The sequence below is a fragment of the Chelonia mydas genome, chromosome 2 (assembly GCF_015237465.2).
Source record: "Chelonia mydas isolate rCheMyd1 chromosome 2, rCheMyd1.pri.v2, whole genome shotgun sequence".
NCBI classification, from domain to species: domain Eukaryota; kingdom Metazoa; phylum Chordata; order Testudines; family Cheloniidae; genus Chelonia; species Chelonia mydas.
In genome coordinates, this window is record NC_057850.1 from 200,910,820 (window position 1) to 200,932,846 (window position 22,027).

The 22,027-nt window shown below is 42.2% G+C and overlaps 1 protein-coding gene and 1 long non-coding RNA gene across 4 annotated transcripts in view; one reads left to right on the forward strand and one right to left on the reverse strand.

Moving 5' to 3' along the window:
- The first annotated feature begins 2,407 nt into the window (after positions 1–2,407).
- On the forward strand, positions 2,408–10,893 carry LOC119565396. Its single transcript, XR_005224021.2, has 3 exons — positions 2,408–2,569; positions 7,808–8,073; positions 10,582–10,893. It is a non-coding gene; the product is annotated as an uncharacterized LOC119565396 (long non-coding RNA).
- SNX10 (sorting nexin 10) overlaps positions 4,549–22,027 on the reverse strand; it is a 63,558-nt gene continuing 46,079 nt past the window's right edge. For all 3 annotated transcript variants that reach the window (XM_043541022.1, XM_037890506.2, XM_037890507.2), the window contains exons 4-7: positions 19,649–19,749; positions 18,643–18,741; positions 7,750–7,965; positions 4,549–7,323 (exon numbers count right to left, since the gene is read on the reverse strand). In XM_043541022.1, coding sequence (XP_043396957.1) covers positions 7,242–7,323; positions 7,750–7,965; positions 18,643–18,741; positions 19,649–19,749 — 498 coding nt within the window. In that variant the 3' untranslated portion in view covers positions 4,549–7,241. The remainder of the gene's footprint in view (positions 7,324–7,749; positions 7,966–18,642; positions 18,742–19,648; positions 19,750–22,027) is intronic.

Below are 22,027 nucleotides of genomic sequence, written 5' to 3' on the forward strand. Positions count from 1 at the left end.
CTCCCTTTTGGCCTAAACCTAGAATCCCCTGGCTTCTGCAGCCTTTGACTCTCAGGCTCTGCGCTACAGGCAGAGAATGTTTTGCAGAAACGCCTGCCTCCTCACATTGTAAACCTTAAACTTCCCCCAGAACATCTTCAGCCTGTGGCCTTGTCCTCTCCTTTTAGCTCCAGGTAGCTGCACTCTCGTTGTGATGGGTATTAAGGTTTTCATTCAGCTGCAAATGCTTGGGACCTATATAAATATTAGCAGAGTGAGCAAAAGGGCCACTCTTCCCTACACCACCAGGGTAATATCTTCTCTCCCTCCCCACACACGCACACACACACTTTTTTTGTCTCCCCTATCACCCATTATCCCTTTAACGCAGAGCAGGGCTGCTGATTACAAAAGAGGCAGTTTGACTCCAGCAATAGGTCTTCTTCACTAATCCTCACTGTCATGGAAATTCCAGCTGCTGCAAGAATAAGAGGTTCAATCCATATTTGCCAGCTCTAATATGAAATCTGTCAGAGCCCAAATTAATGAGTTCCAAATTCCTTACATCACGATAACAGGTTAAGACTGGTCAATTAATTACATAAATCCTTCCCGATTCATTGTGCATTTGCAGGCAAGATTGTGTCTTACATTACTCCATGACACAGGGCCTTTTGGCTCTTGTTGTTCCGCAGAAAGGCCCCCATTTAAAGGCAGCCTGCCTGCCACAGCGAAGTGTTAAATGTCACGCGTTAGATTTTCACTTTTCTGTAATTGCTTTTGTTAAAAAAAATAAATTAATTAAAGGGCTTAGAGCTGCTGTGTGTGTATGGGGGGGAGGATTAAGGAGTGGGCTCCTCAGAAAGCCATTGTCTCTGCTCACACACAATCTAACACCCCAGCACACTGCCACTGCACATGGGGAAGGTGGATCTATATGTATTTTGTAGCAATGGATCCTTTTCCTTGGCTAAAGAGATGCCCAGGTTTCGGAACTGGCTGGGTTGTGTGTGTGTGTGCCTGTGTGTTTTAAATGCAATGAACTCATTAAGCTCTCTGTGTCTGGTGCATACTCTGTAATCTCCACCTCTTGGGAGGGTCCCATACAAACCAGAAGGGCCCTGTCACCCACCACAGAGGTTTAATGCATTGTGAAGAGGGGCTGGGGAACAGATTGCTGGAGTCGAATGTCCCAGGGAAGGGCAGGTGGCGGCGGCTCAGCTTTGGGCTCTGCTCCCAGCTCCTTCAATCTCCCCGTGCGGGCTCTCCGCCTGGCAGCGCCTCCCTCCGGCCGGTAGGTGCATTACACACAGCGGTCTCTAGGCCCAATCGGGTCAGGCAAACTTGGTGCTGGGAAGCAGGGCCTGCCTCATGCCCAGGCAGGATAGAGTCTCCCCATCATCATGCACAGAGGGGACGCTCTCTTCCCAGCAGAGTCTCAGACTCTGCACTCCCATTGCAGGCACTAGGTTTTCTAATCTAATGTAAAGGGAGGACTGACCAAATTGCATTGGCTTGTTGTCATGTGAGCAATGCACAGAGGTTATTTTGCTAGTCTTTTACTTAAAAACAAAAAACCCACCTCACAAAGCACCAGTTCCTTCCAGTCCCGGGGGAAAGAATTCGTGGGGGCACAAGTGTCGCTGCAACTAGATAAAGCCATAAAGATTTGATGGAAGGTGGGGATATTGAGGGCAGCAAACAGGAAAGTGTTGGCCACGCTCTGGTACTTGCGTTGATTGGGATTTGAAATGTAACTGCAGAGAGGAGCGGGCTACCCCAAAACGAAGGGACCGGCACACTCCTTCCGGATCCCGCACTCCTGTACACACACACCCAAAAAACAACACGGTTTCCTCTGGCTCGGAGCCTCCTCCAGCCTGCCCCGAGGAGCCCAGCCCCCTGGGCTTCTGCCTAACAAAGAATCCCACCGGCCCAGGGACTGGCACTGGAGGCAGCCTCCCATTCTCCCAGCCTGGCTCGCACGCACGCGCCCCCCTCCCAGCCTTTTGTTTTACATTCATGTGGGGGGCGGGGGGGAGGAAGATACATTTAAAAATAAATCAGCAGCGCCCTGAAAATGTCCGATCCCTGCAGAGCTCCCCAGGCACCCCCCCTACCACGCTCCTCCAAACTCCGCTTCCTTGGGTGTTGAGGGGGATGCTGCTGGCTCCCCCCCCAGGCGGCAGCATCTCCTGGTGCTTTTGTATTTTTCAAGTGGGGGCGGGTGGGTGTGGAGACCCAGATCTCATGCACGAGACTCCGGGGTTCTGGCTCCGGGGGCGAAAAAGCGGCAACTTGCTGCGTCTCCCTCCCCTCCCTTTTCCATCCCGCCCCCCCTCCTTCCCCCGCTGTTGCTATGGGTTGCGGTTGCTACGAGTTACCGGATCAAGGCCGGCGAGCTTCTTTACCTGACAAACAGCCCCCGGCAGAGGCCGGGCGCATGGAGGCGCCTGGAACACACACTCACGGGCGGGGAGGGAGCGAGCTGCCGCGCGAGCCCCCTGCACACACACTCAGTCTGGGCTTGCAGCTGCAGGAAAAGCTACAGCAAGTGGGGTGGGGGGGAAGAGAGGATGAAGGCCCTGAGGTAAGAAACTAGCAAAACTCAACTGAAAGGGCTGCCAGTGCTGCCTCCAGGAGGAAAGGCAGGAGGCGATTGGGGGGGGGGGGGGGCCTGCTGATGACTCGGCACTTGTTGGAGGAACTGTTTGCCTCTTAGCATGGAGCCAGATGGCTAGTGAGGGGAATTTATAAAGTTAGGAATTCAGGGCAGGAAAAGGTAGCTTGAAAGCTTCACGGCGGCCTTGCGGGAGAGCACAGGCAAGGAGAGGAAAGGAGCAGGCGCTGGAAGAGTTTGTGCTGCTAGATCAATTGGTGGCAAATGTCAAAAAACTGGGGGAACTGTGTTCCTAACAATTAGGAAAAGTTTTAGTTACAGGATCAGTTAGTGAAAGGTTTGCCATTCTGTAGGCAAGGGGAACTGCTTACTAAGATACAGCTACAAAGAGAGAGCAAGGTTTTGGAAAGTATATTTGGGTTGGGAAAGTTTCTGATTTGCAGGTTTTTAAATATGATTTCCAGTAGATGTGCTCAGCTTTGCCTTAGTACTTGCAGTGATTTCCTCATGGAACTGGAAGTTTTGTATTTGCCAAACTGTAGATGATGATTTTAAGTAGTATATATTGTAATTGCAAACTTAGATTGTAGAGGTATCATATCAACCAGGTATTATTATTTAACTTTCCACCAGCAATCCTACAATAAAATAGCAAAACTGCAAAACATAATATAATATTGTATAATTGCTCATGGAAAATTGATAGGATTAGGAATACTTAGAAATATATACATATATGTTATGGGTATCTCACAATTCAAGAACTCTAAATGTTCCAAACCAAAAGGAGTATTTTTGGTTCCTGTTATAAAAGATAATTCAGTTATCTTCTAAATGTGGTTTATTCAAATAGGCAAAAAAGCAGTTTAACCTGCAATGGAATATTTTTAATTTTAAGAGGGAAAGTCTATCTTTCTTTAAGTATTGAAGGCCTTTCATGAGCAGAATCAGTCTTGACAGTGGAAGTACTAAATTACATTTTTGTGTTTAAAAGAAAGAGTGCAGCATTGTAAAAGTAGTTTAACAACAACAACAAAACCCCCACCTTTTTGGGATAAACATTGATCATCATTATGGATCCTACTACTGTTGTTATAACTACTTAGAAATGTATGGTTTTATTTTACCCAGCCCTTAAAAGGGTTGCTAACTTTACACGCTTCTTGTATTACAAACAGATAATGTCACAAATATAACTGGATACTTTTTAATATAGTTCTGAAAACCTATCTTCAACAAATCACAAAAATATTTCTAGAAACAAAAATGCACAGAATTTGGAAAAGGGGGGCACAGAATTTAGAAATGTGTGTTGAGAAAATAACTGTCAAGTTTCTTACTCTTAATGTTTGTAAAAACTGAGCTGTCTGGTATTGAATGAATTATTTTCTTTTAAAAGAGGATTTTTGTTACCTTGTTTATAGAAATGTTTCAGCTGCATTACAAGTAACAGGTTGTTGGAATGCTGATTTAGAATATTCTTAAGTTAAATATGCATTACAATTCAAAAATATAAATGACTGGGGCTATTTATGTTTGTTTAACAACATAGCAAACACAAAAATATGTGAGAAACAGAAAACTGTGGAGAGTTACTAAAAGTCATGACAAAAATAAATTAGGAAATGGATTTTAAAAATAAAATAAATCTCATTTACGAGTTAAAACAGAGCAATTTATTTTTGTCATTTAATTACTTAAGAAAGTTCTGTTTCTACTAAACTTTCTTATAAAAGTGTAAGTGTAGCAAAGCAGCAAAAGAGGAACAATTAAAGTGATGTAAGGTTTTGGATGCAGGAGTGGCACATTAAAAACCCTGACTGAAAAACTAGACAGAAATATCACTTATAGTCAAAAACAACAAAAACCAAGAATCAAAACCTCAAAAAGATGTTTCTTGTAGAAACACAATATTTGACGTAGTGCTAAAATCACAATACACACTAATCAAAAATTTTAAGAAGTTTTATATTTAAATTTCACAAAATAAACATATCCTAAAACATTTACAATGTTTACAATTGTTTTTTCTTGCTACATAACAAACCCTAGAACAGAATATTCTTCATTATCATTTAACATGAACGTTTCCACTAATACTAGGTATACAGAGAACTCAAAAGAGTAACATTTTAAATTAATTTCCATGCAGGATAGGAAGAAGGTAATGCAATAGATTTTAGAGCACAGATATAACTTGTGAAGAGTGTGATAAAGTTAATAACAATACAATTATTATGAATCCCAAATATTTATCACTGAAACAGGCTGCTTTGCAAAATCTCCTTAATACACAAAAGACAAGATCCCTGAATTATAGAAAGTAGTCACAAAGGTTCTCCAACTCTTACATTTGCTTTACTTTTAAACAGACAGTCAGGATGTGTGTTAGCAGGCCACAAAGCATAAAGTGCATTCAATGATCTAGCTCAACATTAAAAAAAAAAAACAACCCCCAATAGTATGGTAAACAAAGTGATCATTAATTTCCTTCTCTAAAAAATTATTCCAGCTCTCAGTTTTTGTTCATTTCAAGACTTTTTTCACTGATGTTTTGGGCATCTTTGCTAAATAATAAGTCTATCAATGAGGCAACATATTCCAAAAGAAGTCCGCACTTTGCAATAGCAGCTATCTTGCCATAATAACTTGTTGCTTTAATTAATGCTAGTGATGTGATATGAAAATATTTTGTTGACTCTTCTACACACAAGCAGAGATGGCAACTAGATATATTTGTGCAATTCTACAAAACTGAGCAAAAGAAACAGGTATTTATCTTATGAAAGTGCTACCATGAAGAGAAAACTGGGTCAGAGTAACTACCTAAGAGATGAGATGTTATCCTCAAGATCTTAAGACACACCTTTCTAAAACTATACAGATTCCCAGCTGGATGATTTAAAAACACATCCACACTAACTTTTATTAGCTGGCCAATTAATTATATATTGTTTCTGTAATTCACAGGTTAAAAGATACTAACTACCGCATCTTTGTCAGAGACAAAATCCATACTGGACCTGAACTTGCAGCACTGAAATCCAGGGGAGTTTTGCCATTATTTCAGTGGGAACAGGATCAGACCCACTGCGTTGTTTTTAATAACAGTTAAACATCAAATATAAACAAACATTGAAACATTTTTAATTTTTTTTAGCAGTTCTTTTAATGAGTTTCAGAGTAGCAGCCGTGTTAGTCTGTATCCGCAAAAAGAACAGGAGTACTTGTGGCACCTTAGAGACTAACAAATTTAGTGGGTGACACACAGGAAACCATTCTATTCTTGCATCTTTTCAATGGTTTCTTCCTTGTATTGACAGGCTCTGGGACAAGCCAACTCATAGTTGCTGCTATAAAGAGCAAAGAAGATTATAACAAATGTTTGTGTTAAAAAGTTGTGTCCAGGCCTGCTATTTGTGAAAAAGTCAATATTTCAATGTGTTGACTACAGTAAAAGTGAAATAAAAAACTCCAGTTATTTGAGTTTGTACCCAACAGCTTAGCGTTCTATATTTGAACACTGTGTTATAGCTATGTGACTATCAGCCTTTTGGAACAGGGCCACCCAGAGGATTCAGGGGGCCTGGGGTCTTTGGGGCACTTCGCCAAAGACATGGAGTGGAAGGACCATTGCCGCCAAAGACCCAGAGCGGAAGAAGCAGTGGCAGGTCTGCGGCAGCGGGTCCTTCACTCTGGGTGTGTTCAGCGGCACTGAAGGACCCGCCGCCAAAGTACCGCTGAAAACTCTCGTGGGGGCCCCTGTGGGGCCCAGGGCAAATTGCCCCACTTGCCGCCCTCCCCCCCGCCGGGCCGCCCTGTTTTGGAAAGACAGTTTCACTTCATTTAAAATGTTAATCTAGAACAACTTAGCTAACATTTTCAGACATAGGTCCCTCAGTTTGACACCGAGAGTGAAATGTTGGCTCCGTTGAAGTCAGTGCAAAATGCCCCATTGATTTCAGTGGGGCCAGATTTTACACATGATTTTCACAGGGAGGGAGCAATCATAACTCCTGCTACCTTCCATGAGAGCTGAAGGTTTTCAGCACCCCTGGAAATCATGTCACATTTATTTATGTGCCTAACTTTAGGCATTATGTTTGAAAATGTTGGCCTCTGGCTCTTGTGCACGATAAGAGCAAGTTTTCTATAAATATTGGAGAAAGTCTATATCTCCAATTGTCAGCAACAAATACAGTACAGATTCTGTTTTCCTTAAGTCACCATGCTGTTTTAAAAAGTTAATACTGTGGTCTATATAACTTCATTACCAATGTTACACAACTGTTTAGAATGAAACTTCTCTGGTATAAAGTACACAAAGTTGCTTTGAGTATATTTTAATTTGATACACAACTTCTAAACTAATGTAAAATACCTTTATTTTTTTAAGATCTGAAATACAGCGTCACCCAGGGAAATATTTTATCAGCCATACTTGGCAATAAAGCACCATTAGCCCAATATTTGTCAAGATTTTAATGGCTGCATAAACCTAAATATAGTATGCGACATGTAAATATAAATCAGTGCAATTTAATAAAAGCAACAAACAAAGAAACAGTTTCAAAGCTGTTTGAAAATTGAGAGAGAACACATTATTTTGCTGGTCTTAAGATGGCAATATACAAATGATTTTTCAGGATTCTTCGGGGACTGTGCTTGCTTTACATCTATGTGAAGTGCTGTCATCACTGGTGTGTCCAAGCCCGGAGGATGAACTACAGAGAAGGGGAGAAAAAAAATAAAAAATAAAGAAAGGAAATTGGTTTTCACAACACACTCGAAGCCTGAGTAACAGAGGAGAACTTTAATTATCTCCAGTCACAAAGAGAGACAGGAAATTTGGACTTTTAATTAGCCATTTGGAGTGCAGTTGGATATTTTTTTTAGCAAGATAATTTAAACGCGAATAATTCAAGTCTGACTAAATGAAATTCACATAATCAGAATGCAGATAATTGAATTTCTACTGCATTCATTAATTCAGTGTGGAGGTGTGTGTGAAGACTTCTATGATGAGCTGTCACAGCTCAATAAAATCTCAGTCAATTAATTTTTTCATTATCTTAGTATTACATCAACAAAAAAGTGAAGTCTGTGTATGTATATATGTATGTATATCGGAATGTAAGGAAGAAAATAACCTCTCTGAATCAGAATCTGTATCATTTTTTCCTCTTTTTCTCTCTTCCTCTTCAATAGGAAAACGTCGTTTCAAAGAGGCAAACTTATGAATCGCATCAGCAACGGAATATTTTGTCTGTCCAGATACACAAGCCTCAATATCTTCTGGACTTAGCTGAGTCTGTAAGAAGAGGTGAAGTCTACTGTCCGAAAGCAATAATGCATTTTGTAGGATCCTTTAAAAAAAGAAAAACACACGACTAGAACAATTTCTCAAAGGTGTCCTGCTTTTAAATGAATCCCAAATTAGCTTCAGAATGCACTGCACATAATAAAATGATTAGGTATGTGTTACCTTTTTATTACATTATCTGGAATTTTAGGTGAGTAAAAACATGAAGCTAATAGTTAAGAACATCTGTTTTAAGAATAACTTCAAGGGCGTTTCTTCCATTTAACCATCTGTTATTACCATGTGGATCAATTAATGATTGTAAGGGGGGGCAAAGGCACATGCACTTATGGAAATTTGGTCTACATTCAAGAATTGTCTATATTTAAAAATACTAAACTACTTTAAAATTTCAATTGCCTGATTTCTCTTGGGGGAGTGGAAGAAGGTAGAGGAGTTTAGAAGCATGAAAAGTCAGGACTTTGACATACTTGTGAAACAGAATGCATGTGCACCAACAAAAACTAGAAGTACATATTTACACTTTTACAAATTTATATATATTTAAGGGAGAGTAAAAATGCCATTGATGTACATTAATTTAATCTGCTTATAAAATGTTTTCAGTAAGTTCTGACAATACTCTTCATTTCAGCTGTTTTTTGAAAAAGTCTATCTTCAACTGCAGTTTATGTTTGTGAAAATAAGCCTTCAAATGCATTTAGCATAACCTGTTTAATCATGAGAACTGTGTAATCCAAGTACAATGCATTCAAAAAAACTGGAAAATTAAGAGTTTCTCTACAAGGACTGAAATCTGAGCATTAGCATTGCTACTCTGAAAATGCAACGCTCCTGCAATATTTGTATAAGGAATGAATTACACAATAGATCTATTCTAACATGATCAGCAGACGACAATAAGGGCCTATTCCTACAAAATGCTGCTGTGCATGCATAACTTTACTCATGGGAGTAGTCTTTTTGAGCTCAATGGGAATACTCAGCATTTGCAATATAAGGCCTATGACACTAACAACTAACATTGCGTGCAAATTTACTGCAGTATATTTAAGCAAGCCAGAACCGTTCAGAATTAATGTTCGCCTACTTACAAATATTTAAGTTAGTTTTTAGTTATCAATATCTTTTCCATTTATTTGGCAACATTACTGAATATAATCAGATACAAGACAATAACATAAGAACTGGTGAAAGCAAAAATAAATAAATAAAAATCAACTGTATTATAAATACCGTAATTAACATGAAGTGTATAACAGACTGGTTCTTCCAATTTTAACCATGTGTTTGGACTGTAATATTTTAAATATAAATGAACTCGGAAAATTGTTCTCTATTGTGACCAATATACTAATAATATTTAATTATTGTAATATACTTAAGGATTTCTGTCTTTATGTTAAAGGAAAGCAAAATGAAAATAGACCTATAATATTAAACTTTAATTTTTGGGGTATTGTGTGTGTTTGCACACACACTTGAAATTGATAAGTTTGCAGTAATGAAAAATATTTGCAGTGGCCCATAATGATCTATCACATTCCATGTGAAATTATATATATCTGAGACAGTGGGGCTGCAACAGAGATCACTTCTGGCTACTGTCCAAGATAAGGACATTTTTAAACATTGATAAAACTCAGCTTTTATTCTGATAATTTTCTTAAAAATAGACATCGCAAATATAGTCTTTCTTAAAATCCATGCCTACAAAGTATTAATGCACAGTACATTTAAAAATATCTTCTCAGTAACCCAAAAGAAACCACCTAATAGTGTACAAAAATGAATCAAGCCACAGAACCTACAAATCCACACACCTCCCTCCTCGACAGCAACAACTTCATGAATACAGTTTGAAAAGCCATCATTCATTGGCCACTCCTGGTCAACGTGAAATCCCAAACAAGAAATGACACAAACATCATGAAACAAAAAGGAAAAAAACAACAACCCCAACCATACCACACAATAAATACAGATTCATAGCGTAAGCACTGGAGGCATCAACTCATTCCTTTTGTTTGTTTGTTTCCTTAAAGTAAATCTTACTGGAATTTATGTTCCAGGTTTAAAAACAGATAACAGTGAGGAGATTCACATTTTTGCAATACTAATGTTTGCATTTCTAATTCAGAGTAATATAGTAAAAAGCCAGCCCATTAAATTCAACGTGCATAAGCTTTAGTCTCCCTAAAGATTTTCCTGTATTGTACCTTTAGTAGCTTCCTGCCACCCAGGCTAAAGCGCAAGTAACTAACTGTTCATGAGATTACGCTATACTTGCAGTTTTGTTGCTGCTTGAAATGTATTTTCTTTTCTTTATAAAATAATGGGTAATCTTTAAAATTGATTTTAGATGGTTTGAGGCTTTACACCACAGAAGTAATGAGCACTAATGTCAATGATATTGGACACAAATTCATTTTAGCTTTATTTCATGTCCACAGCAATTCTACTAAGCCTTGAACTGCTGAAGCACTATTATTAACTTGCTGGTAACCTAACACATGGCAACAGCAAACAAAACTGATAAGGGTACAGGTTGATCAGAACCTCAAGGCTACTGTCCTTTTTCAGCAGCTATAATTCAATTTCCAATTTTACTGTACATTGGACTCATTATTTCACAGTTATTTTCTCTTCTGCTTAATAGTGCCATCTGGAGGTTAAATGAGAGAAGACACACAGAGAAGAAGAATTAGAGAAAGATGTTCATTGAACCAATCACACACACCACATCTATAAGGGAAAACATTTAGAGTTCTTTACTAACCACTGTAAGCCAACATGTGAGCAGTCATATACGCACTCTTCACCTAGGTATGCCCTTGGAATGCCTGGTCTACTCTTTAATTGAGAAATGACAACTTTTGCTTTTTTTCCTTCTGCACCAGCCGCTTATATTGCTTGAAGGATGTAATTAAAAAGCAATCAAAATGAAAAATAAAGTGTCTGCACTATCCAAGTTCTAACTTTTTGTTTTTATGTTCAAAATATTCATACCTCCAAACAAGGACATGCAAGCTTCGTCACCCACTGTTGTTAGTATTGGTGAATATTATTACAGTAGCCCTCAGGGGCCCCAACTAGGTTGGGGCCCCATTGTGCTAGGTGCTGTACAAGCACATAAAAAGTGACAGTCCCTGCCCCAAAGAGCGTCCAGTCTAAACGACAAGACATGACATGTAGATGAGACAAACAACTAGGAAGGAAGAAGTGGAGGAGGCGGGGGGGGGTAACATACAATTAGGATGCGGCAGCACTGACTAACCATGTGTGCAATTTTTAGCCAATCAGCAATTATCACAATGTTCAATGAACATCAGCCTGTTCATTATTGCAAGTACCAATACAGGAACAGATTCTGACCTCGGCAGCTCTGGTATAAATCTACGGTAAATGAGATCAAAATCTGGCCCACACAGTTAGTTTATTAAAAAAAAAAAAAAATCACAGCTCACACTGATAATTCTAGTATCATCCGAAAAAAACCGAGCAGGCAGATTTAAAGGAAAGTCAAACTTTTCCTATGCCTACCTAGGATAGAAGTTAATGTCCTAATCCTGCAAACCTTTCCCCACGTGACTAGTCATTACTCTCACATAAGAACTCCCTTACATGAGTAAGGGTTTGTGGAACCAGGCCCTATGTTTGAATTAGAGATGATAAAATATTTTTTATTTGTTGTCACAAGGATCTTGGTTTGTAAGCAGTCTTGGTAAAAATTTATAATATCTTGACCTTTACAGAAAGAGGGCATAAAATACAGAGTCTTGCAAGCCGACCCAAACCCAATGGGACCTAACTATAGGTGTTGGGTTCAGGTCAGTTTGAAGATGAAAATGAGTTGACATGCTTACATTGGGTTCGGGTCAGGCTTTAAAATTAGGCCAGCGCAGACTGGGGGCAGGCGCAGGGTCACAGGCAGCCGTAGGGCTGGCTCGGCAGGGTGGTGGTAAACAGTCCTTTGTCTACATGGGTCAGTGACTGGTGGAGGTGCTGCCATGAGGAGAGGTGGCACTGTATTCACATCAGCTGCCTTAAGACACACACGGGTGCGGTTCAGGTGTGAACAGAGAGAAACAACATGGCCGGCTGGGACCCCACACCAGGCACTGCCTGCCCTGCACCTCACCCCTCCTGCCCAGCAGGAGGCTTTCATTGGGGTCTGCAGATGGGTACCCTCCCTGCACCACCCCTGGGCCCATGCCCCCATCCACCCTGCAATAGGGCCAGGTGGGAGGCGGCAGTGGAGGAGAGAAGGGGAGCTGCCCTGTGCCTGCATGGCAATGGGTCTGTCCTGCCGTGTGGCTGCCCTGGCTGGGAGTTTGGGGGACTGAGGCTCCACTGAGGTATGGGCAACCCTGGGCTTCTTGGCGCAGCTGCAGGGGAGAGAAGGGGTGTGGGCCAGGTTTCTGAATGGCAGAAACACCTGGGTCTCTTTGCAGCATCCTGGACATGCTGCTATGCTAGCTCTGGTTCCTGCCGCTCCATCCCTGACCTTGCAACCTGACATGGCCTGATTGTAAGGGTCAGGTCAGTTATGAAAATGACTGGAGACTCTCAGATTCGGGGTGGATTCAGGTCAGCTGTGGTCTAGTTGGCCTTTAAAATTAGACCTGAGCAGACCTCTAATAAAATTCCAACTGATACACAAAAGAAAGCACATAGCTTTTGAGGAGATGCTGTATGCTACATGGGGACTGTTCCCTCGCCCAAGCTAAGAGAGAACATTTACAAAAGGCAAAACATGTGGTGTGTCTTATTTGGACAAAGGCCAAAATCTGGTTTTCTTCAATGTGATTTTATTAGGTATATTATACATTGTTCTGCTGGAGGAGAACAGCATATGGCTGAACAGTACAACTTAATCCTAACTAAAGATTTCCTGTATCTACTGTAACCTAATACAATGACAGATGCCCACTTGAATGTGTGTGGAAGGTTAACACTCTGATTTCGTTTTCAGCAAATTTACTCTGCCCACTTACATCAGATCATGAGAGGGGGAAAAATAAAACTTACCAGAAACAACTGATCACAGCCTGTGTTCTGGTGCCCTCTATTGAACACACACACAAATTCAAACACGGAGAATGGGGAAATACAGGCCACAGTCAAAAAAGCTCTATTTCCTCCTTTGCGAAATGTCCTATATTTCTTCATACTTTTTATAAAAGAGGAAACAGTACTGATAATAGGCCAGTGTGAAAGGCAGCAGGTGCTAGTTGGGAATATGAAAGAGAATTTAACTAAATAGAGCAGCTACAAGGGGCTGCCAGATCCCATACTAAGTGTTACTCACTTCAGCACAACTCATCAAATTTGAAATATTTGGAGCATTCTATTAAGAATAATGCTAATAGAAAGATGGGGCCCAATTCTGCATCCCTTATTAGCCTGAGTAAACCTTACATGTAGTCAATGGACCTGGATCACTATTTTCCTGTACCTTGTGTAGTCATTTATACAGTGCAAAGTGAGAGTAAAGTACAACCAGATCAGAATAGTAGTGTTTAATATCCACTTTGCAGTGATGCAAATGACTACACAAGGTACAGGGCAAAAGTGAACCAGGCCCATTGGGACTACACACATAATATTTACGCATGCAAGGTAGGGAGGCAGGATTAGGAACTGGTTTGGCGAATCAGAAGTGGACTTTTAAAAACATTATTTAAATCTATTTCCATATTAATCTCTTGTCAGGAGATGTAATAGTAAGCATGTTTCCCAGTTGTAATTTCCAGAAATAGCCACTCTCAAGAGATTACTAATAGATATTTACTTTTTTTTCTAAACCACACATTGGTATGAGCAAATAACTCCAGTTTCATTCAATTAAAGCAAAATAATGGAATGCAACTTAAATACAATAAATTGCTTTTGGTAAATACATATTGGAGTTATTATAAACTGGAATGCAAATCATCATTTTAGGTAATTTTAGGCCCCAAAATTAAGTTTTGTGCAGAACAAATGGGTGAAAAGGAAGAGGGTCTAACAAAACTTAGTATTAGTAAAGATAATTTCTTGATTTTTTTTTCAATTCAGTAATAAGCTTTTTTGTTTGAATTTAAAGGAGAATTCATCAGCATCACAATACGTCTTCAGGAATATTTCCAATGGGAAATGTGTAGTTTTCCTCATTCCCAAAAAGCAATCGATGACTGAAAATTAGCAATCTGACGTCTAGCTAATGGAGGCACAGTTCTCAAACATTGAACTTGACAGTAACAAGGACTGAGTTATACAGTTCTTTTGTCAATCAAAATGATAATCCCCTATAAAACAAATGGGATCAGTGCTGGAAATATATGATAAAGCCAGATTCATCCAACCTCATCTTCCAACATGAATTATAATGCTTTACTTCTGTTTCAAACTAAGGGTCAAATCCTGGCCCTGATTTATGCATCAGGAAGAGCTGCAGAAACCCTGTATGTCTAAGTAACTAGCTGTTCAGAGTTAACTAATCCAGAGGATGGTGTGTGGAGGTGGGGAACAACAAAGATCCACATCCACTCTCCATCTGGGTAGTACAGAGTGCTTCAACGGTGCGGGGTAGGAACCTCATGCAAATGAGCCTCCTCTCCCCACCAGCCCTCCATAAATTCTTGGCCCTCTGTCTTCCGCGGGTGCCCTGGGAGCTGCTGCAGTAACCTTCCCACATAGAGAGGTGGATGGAGGAGAGGGAAAAAGAAAAGAACTAGGGATGGTGCATTACATTTTCAAAAGCAAATAAGTGATTTAGGAGCATAGGTCACATTTTCAGAAGAGACTTAGGAGCCTAAGATTCAAGGAGGGTTTTTGAAAATTTTACCCATGGCCCCATCTTCCTCAAGCTGGTTAGCACGTGTGGTTTGTGATCCCTGTTCTGCTCACTCCCAGAAGAAATTGCCAGCCCGGGAGGGGGGGTGGGGATGGGGGTAGGGCGCTGTGTGTCATTCTGCCTGACAGGCACCTGTCTCCTTGCCCTGGCTAATAGCTCACTTTTGCTGTTTTGGCCTGTAGGGTCCCATTCAGTTTCTCCATGACTGATTTCCCCTGTTGCTCCCCCTGGAACACTGGAGGCACCAAACTGCTGTGTGGGGGTGTATAAAAGCGCAGAACATCTGTATAAGTGCTACCTCGCTGTCTCAAAGGATGTTCCGTCTCCCACAGGAAGTGGTTGTTTACAGATGCACAGCCTGGCGGCCCTAGGGAGCTGCTGAGGGCTCTGTGCTATAGGCACTGTGGGGCACAGAATTTACACCTAAAGTACTAAGCAATGTCAAAAAAAAAAAAAAAAGTCCATAAATGTACACAAAATCAAGACAGAGGAATCTGAAAGGCCCCAGACTAACCATATGTCAGTGCCACTATTTTAAATTGTTGGAGCATGTGTCATACAAAAAAAAATCTGCAGTTATCCAGTGCTGGAATTATGCAGATCTCACGCTTGTCAATGAGTCACATAAATACAGCTTCGGGGAAAGAATTCATGACATTTTGTTCCAAAAAAAGAAAAAACCCACAATCTCCAAAATAGAGGCGTCCGGAGCAGCATTCTAGTTCAGCTAATGGAGAGAACTTTTCTGCAAACTGGGACGTCTGACATTCCATCCAGCGGAGGGCAGCGCCACAGGATGTCAATGCCAAGCCAATTTATCCTAACACAACCATATTTTTAAAAACTCCTTTCAAGTCTAGCTTTCCCCTGTGGCTGAGAATGTCTGGGAGAACGATGCCACCTTTCATGCAGCACTGAAGCACAAACATTTAAATCATTACTATAAGAGGAAAAACCCAGTTTAAAAACTTTGATGCACCGAACACTAATCATTCTAATGTTCATGGAGCAATATACTTGAAATGCTCAACATTCTCCTATCCAGTACTCAATTTAACTACAAGTATCCAAAAAGCTGAAAGAAAGTACATTTCTGTTTTAATGTCATTTCTGGAAACATAGCCACTGGATGGAAATACTGTGTGTCCTGTAATAAAAGTCACTTTGGAGCAGTTTGGGCTGATCACCATTCCTACAAGTTTCATTTTAAAATTAGAGTATTTAAAATAACAATTATCCACATCATGGCACAGAGAAGGCTGAGAGCTCACACACGGATACCTGAACCACCACAGGCTTTGTCCAAACCATCAGTATTCCCAGCTCTTGAGTTGTTTTTAATCAGTGAGGTTGAGGGGCAATCCCTAAATCCTCCTCCACTCTCTGTATTAGTGTCATGTACCCTCAAGCAGTGTCATGACTAAAGTCCTGGCCAACAAAGATTAGATATGACTCTATGCAGGAACAGACAAGACTGTTCCTGAAATGACTAATGGGGTCACTGTAGACACACACCCTCTTGCCAGTTATTGAGCACACTGCTAACACAGATCTTCCCTTGCTCTTCCCAAACTAGGAGCAAAGGACTCCGCTTAAAGCTACGTGACACTGGCCGGGAAGAGCATGCACCAAAAAGCACAGTAACTTGCTTAAAAATTCCTGCCTTTGCTACTACTAGTAGAGGTCCATACTGGTAAGTTCTACGGAGACTGGCATTGTAACTCTCATGTCATCTACCCATGCTCAGAGTAGCTCTAAACAAAACAATGGTTAAAAAGCTGGTGGCTGGTAGCAGCCTGACTTACTCGTGCTCCTACCACTGCAGCCACAAACGGAGCTGCACCAGTGACAGCAATGGTAGGACATTTTACAAATGGTAGAAAAAGCCACAAGTTGGTACAAACATGGTTGGTCTAGTACAGAGGTGGGCAAACTATGGGCCCGCGAGCCGTTTTAAGCTGGCCCGTGAGCTCCCACTGGGGAACAGGGTCAGGGCTGCACCACATGGCTTGGCCTCGCTCCAGCCGGGGTGCTGGGTCAGGGGCCGGATCACGCAGCTCGGCCCTGCTCCAGTGCTCTGGCCAGGGTGCAGGGTCGGGGCCGCACTATGCAGCTCAGCCCCGCTCCAGCCAGGGCACTGGGTCAGGGGCTTCTCCGGAGCTCCAGCCGGGGCGCTGGGTCATGGGCCGCACCACGCAGGTCCTGGAAGCCGCAGCATGGCCCCACTCTGGCTCCTACGTGCTCCAATAACCCCCTCCGGCGTGCCAATGGGAGCTGCAGGGGCGGTGCCTGCAGATGGGCAGCTTGCAGAGCCACATGGCCACCCCTCTGCGTAGGAGCCGGAGAAGGGACATGCCACTGCTTCCGGGAGCCACTTAGGTGAGGTAAGCGCCGCTTGGAGCCTGTACCCCTGAGCCTCTCCCCATGCCCCAACTCTCTGCCCCAGCCCTGATCTCCGTCCCGCTCTCCAAACCCCTCAATTTCAGCCTGGAGCACCCTCCTGAACCCCAAACCTCTCATCCCCAGCCCCACCCCAGAACGCACACCCTCCAGCCGGAACCTGCACCCCTTCCCACACCCCTGATCTCCCTCCTGTCCTCCGAACCCCTCGGTCCCAGCCCAGAGCACCCTGCTACACCCCAAACTCCTCATCCCCAGCCCCACCCCAGAGCCTGCACCCCCAGCCAGAGCCCTCACCCCCTCCCGCACCGCAACCCCAATTTTGTGAGCATTCATGGCCTGCCATACAATTTCTATTCCCCGATGTGGCCCTCAGGCCAAAAAGTTTGCCCACCCTGGTCTAGTGGCTAGAATGCTAGGCTTCGACTCAGGGGACGTGGGTCCCAGCTCTGCAACTAGTTGCTGGATGACTTTGAACAGGTCTCTGTGCCTCAGTTTCCCCATCTGCAAAACACAGATAATGATACTAACCTGCTTTGTAAAGTGCTTTGAGATCTACAGATGAAAAGTGTTGTATAAGAGCTAGATATTATTAAACAGCTAGAGTGTTGAGCTAAATGCCATGTTAAAACCGTTCTTAAAACCTTTCTCTAGCTCAGGTTGGACCCTAGCCTAGGAGACTATTTTAAAAAATTCTTTTGCTCCATCCCTTTAAACAATGTTTTCACAAACCATGTCCCTTGCAAGAAGAGACAGGGCCTGGTTCTACTGTCCAAGTCTACACTGGAGAAATTTACCAAACAAATTTCCACTAGTGGTATCACCAGTTCAGGTGAAGGAGTGTTGGTGCTGCTGGGAGATTATTTTGATCACTGTTTTAGTTATGCTTGCTGGAATAAAACTTATTTGGCAAAGTGGTAAAAATGGTGCCAATTGTGAGATTGCCTTATCTACACTAGGGGACCCAAACATAGGTATTAACCCCAGCTCAGCTAAACCAGCTGTAGTATGAGAGGGATTTTTTTTTAAATGATTCCTTATTACAGAGAGTTTCCCCAAGCCCACTGTGTTTAAGCAGAGTTTAGAGTTTAGAGAGGTGTTAACACTAGTTTCCTCACCACTGTAAACCTGTTTCTTTGTTTTAACATAGTTATCTCATTCTTGAAAGATAACAGATTTTACCAGAAGAGCATTTTTAACCAAAATAAGGCCATGAAATAATTTAAACACTGTGATGCTTCACAAAAATACCAATTTCTAATCAATACACTGAAATGTGCAGAACTTCAGCTGAAATTTGGTAGCAACAGTTCAGCTGAAGTGGTATATACAAAAATTTGTCCATGAGAGACAGAGGAAATCTAAAAGAGCAATATATAATGCTCGCCACAAGATGGCTCTCCCGTACAAGAGATGAGCTGTCTAATACAGCAAATTAGTGACTTCATTAACAATAAAAACACACTAAAATGCAGTACTTACTTCTCAAGAAATTCTTGTAGGCCCTGTCGACGATGGTCCACATGATGGGGATTATTCGTATTAAAAAAGGGAGTTTTAGATGGAAGTTCAGGTAATTGGCTTTAAAAAATAAAATACAGAGTTAAAACCAAAAATGAAGTGGCTGAGAAAAATAGTTTATGCAAGTGATCTAATTTTAGGAGGATAAATTACAACATCAGGCCAAAGGAAAAAATATCTTGGACAAATATAAAGCAAAGGCAGTCTCTGATGAATGGAGGGAAGAGAGAGAGAGAGAAATGTATCTTTGTGTGCACATTTTATCATTTTGGGAGGTGCTCAGATACCACAGTGATAAGGACCATATGAGAACCTTGGTATATAGACACCTAAACTCCAAGGATGAACAGTTGGGTCAGGAAAATGTAGAACAGTGTAATTTACATTTTTATTATCTTTAATGGTTCATCAAGAGCACTAGCTGTTCAAACTTGTATGCAACAAAATATAAGATTAAATGCGTTAAGCCTTACTAGTTTGGGGAATAGTTACCAAAAGGTAATGGTGGAAGCCCCACTACTTGAGATGTTTAACTCCAGGCAAGGCAGGGGTACGTCTACACAGTGATAAAAAACTGTCAGCTGGCTTGGGCTCTTGGCTGAAAAATTGCTGTGTAGACATTCAGGCTCAGGCTAGAACCCAAGCTCTGGGACCTTGCAATGGTTCCAGCCTGAGCCCGAACATCTACATAGCAGTTTTTCAGTCCCAGAGGCCAGGTCAGCTGCAAAATTTTTATTACTGTGTAGAAGTACCCGCAAACCACTAAAAAATATATTGTGGAAAACAACCTTGCACTGGTAGGGTACAGAGTATATGGGCTAAAGTCTTGCCCAACTCTAACTTATATGATTCTCTAGAAATAGTTCAGAACAGATAAAAACCCTACCTGCGTGTGTCATCTTCAGAGTATTAAACTTGTATTTGATGGAAGAAGATAAATTAAAAAAAAAAAAAAAAAGTCACTCACAGTAGCACAGCATTCTTCTGAAGTCTCTGCCGAAGCCATACAAATTCTCGAAAGCGTCGTCTAACACAAGATGTTTTCCTTGTAAAGCACATGCTATTTGTCTGTTGGGAAATGAGATTCACTTTACCTGTAAATCCTTTAGACTTAAGAAAACAGCATAGATATTTCATACTACAAAAAGATACTGAGAATTCTCTCCCTGAAAGCTGAAGGACAGACTTCTATTCAGTTCAATATAATAGCTATGTAAACAGTTGTATCTTGAACCAGATCAGGATCAGTTTCTAACTTCTCAGGGAAATACTTTTTTCTTCACTTTGTTTTGAAAGCAAAGAATGATCAGAATGAAGACATCAATTACATCAGGTGAAAAAGTCTGTCAGAAAATTACTTCCAACAGAAAACTCCAATTTTTGCATTTCAAAAAAGGGTGTTTTTTTAAAATAGCTCTGGTCATTACCTTGCAAACACTTACTCCTTCCAAGCATGCATAGTCCCAGTTAAATCAATAGGTAGAGCCCTGCAAATCCATGGGTATCCACTTTATATCCATGGACTATATCTGCAGATAACATTGCAGATGCGGAAAGGCTCTGACAGTATCTGCAATGCGGCGCGGATCCTCCACCTGCCTTGGGAGTAGGGACAGGATTCGTGGGCTGCTCGGGCCCCACGCCCAAGGCAGGTGGAGGGTCCACCGCAGCTCCCCACAGCTGCCTGCCCAGCTGTTATTGTGGCTGGGCTGTGGCTCCGAGCTACCCCCTTCCTGGCCGGAGCCCGGCTGGGGAGAGCTGCGCTGGCATCTGTGGAGATCTTGGGCCCTCCACATGTCCTGGATGGGGGACTGCTTGCGCCCCCTGGCTAAGTTCCCTGTAAGCTGTGTCTCCATCCAGCAGCCTTCTTTGCACAGCGCAGGCGCTCAGGGAACCCACCCAGGGACCTGCCGCAGCCGGGGAAGGCCACAACCTAGCCCGGCACCCAACCTGCTGCAGCCGGGGCGCCCTTCCCCCGGCCCCAACTCTGCCACAGCAGCCCTCCCCTGGCCTGAACCCAGCCCCAGCCTGGACCTGCTGGGGAAGGAGCGGCTATACTGCGGCCCTAACCCCGAAGCTGCCGCAGTGGGAAGAAGGGCCCCTTCTTCCCCAGCCCAGGTGCTGCTGTGGGGAGAGAGAGCTGAGGGGAGTCCTCTCTCCCCGCCATAGCCCCAGAGCACCCTTCTGCACCCCCTCACATCACCTCCATATTGCTTTACATAACAAAATTCATTCCGCACGTGGGTGGGAAAAATTTGAGGGAACACTGCTCCCTACCCAGGATAGATGGACGGTCCATCATGGCCCCCCACAGCTGCCAGCGCATCTCTCCCCGACCGGGCTCCAGACGGGGGGTGCCTCGGAGCCTCAGTCCAGCCCCCAATGTAGAGCTCTGCAAATCTGCGGATATCCGCATCCGCAGATAATTTTTGTGGATCGCATGCACAGGGCTCTATCAATAGGACTAGCATGAATACTTGCTACGCAGGGAAAAGCAGATGTAATGACTGGGCCCTTAGTTACCAGTCACTTGATTGTTTGCCCTTACTAAGATGAATGCTTTCCTCCCACACACAAGTAATAAGTGCTGACAGACTTGTGGCTTTATTTAGCAATCATATGACTTCATGCTCTCAAACTCTCACCTCAATATTTGAGTAATTATGCAAGATTTTTTTTAATTTATATTTTCCACCCAAAAAATAAGAAAAGAAAAAAAGGGAGGGAAAAGAAAGGAAGGGAGTGGAGCAGGGAAGGAGAGGAGAGTATTATCTCAGTTTCCATGCACTATGAGTTAATCAAAGACTTCTAAAAAGTCGGACCAAATCTGTTCAAATCTGTTTGAGGTCCTTCTTCTCAGAAATGTTACCTGCTCTTTAGCTGCTAGGTGAGCCCAGTTGCTGAGCCAAGCTTCTAGCCCTGGAGGCAGTCTGCCCTGCCACCTAAGCAGTATGAATCGTTTGGCTACCAGCACTGCTCTAGAGAACAAGTTTTCCATGAGTTGGAAAGTTTCCAAGATGATGCGATATATCCCAAAACACAGTTCTGGGAAGTAATTTTTAAAGAGATATCCATTATCATATTAATCCTCCTGCCCACTTCTAGCCAAAAGGATTGTATCCTGGGACAGTCCCAAAACATCTGAGCTCTGGGAGACCCACATCTCCAACAGCAGTTTGTTTTGGCAAGGCATTGTAAGCTGTGCAGTGACCAGTGTGAATGAAATATAAATTTTCTGTTGAATCAGCCTCAATTGTAGATACATACAGTTTTTAATGCTTTGCAAGGTATTTCTCCGTTGGCTAGTTTTCAAGAATATATACAAATCTTTGTTCAATGCTTGTTG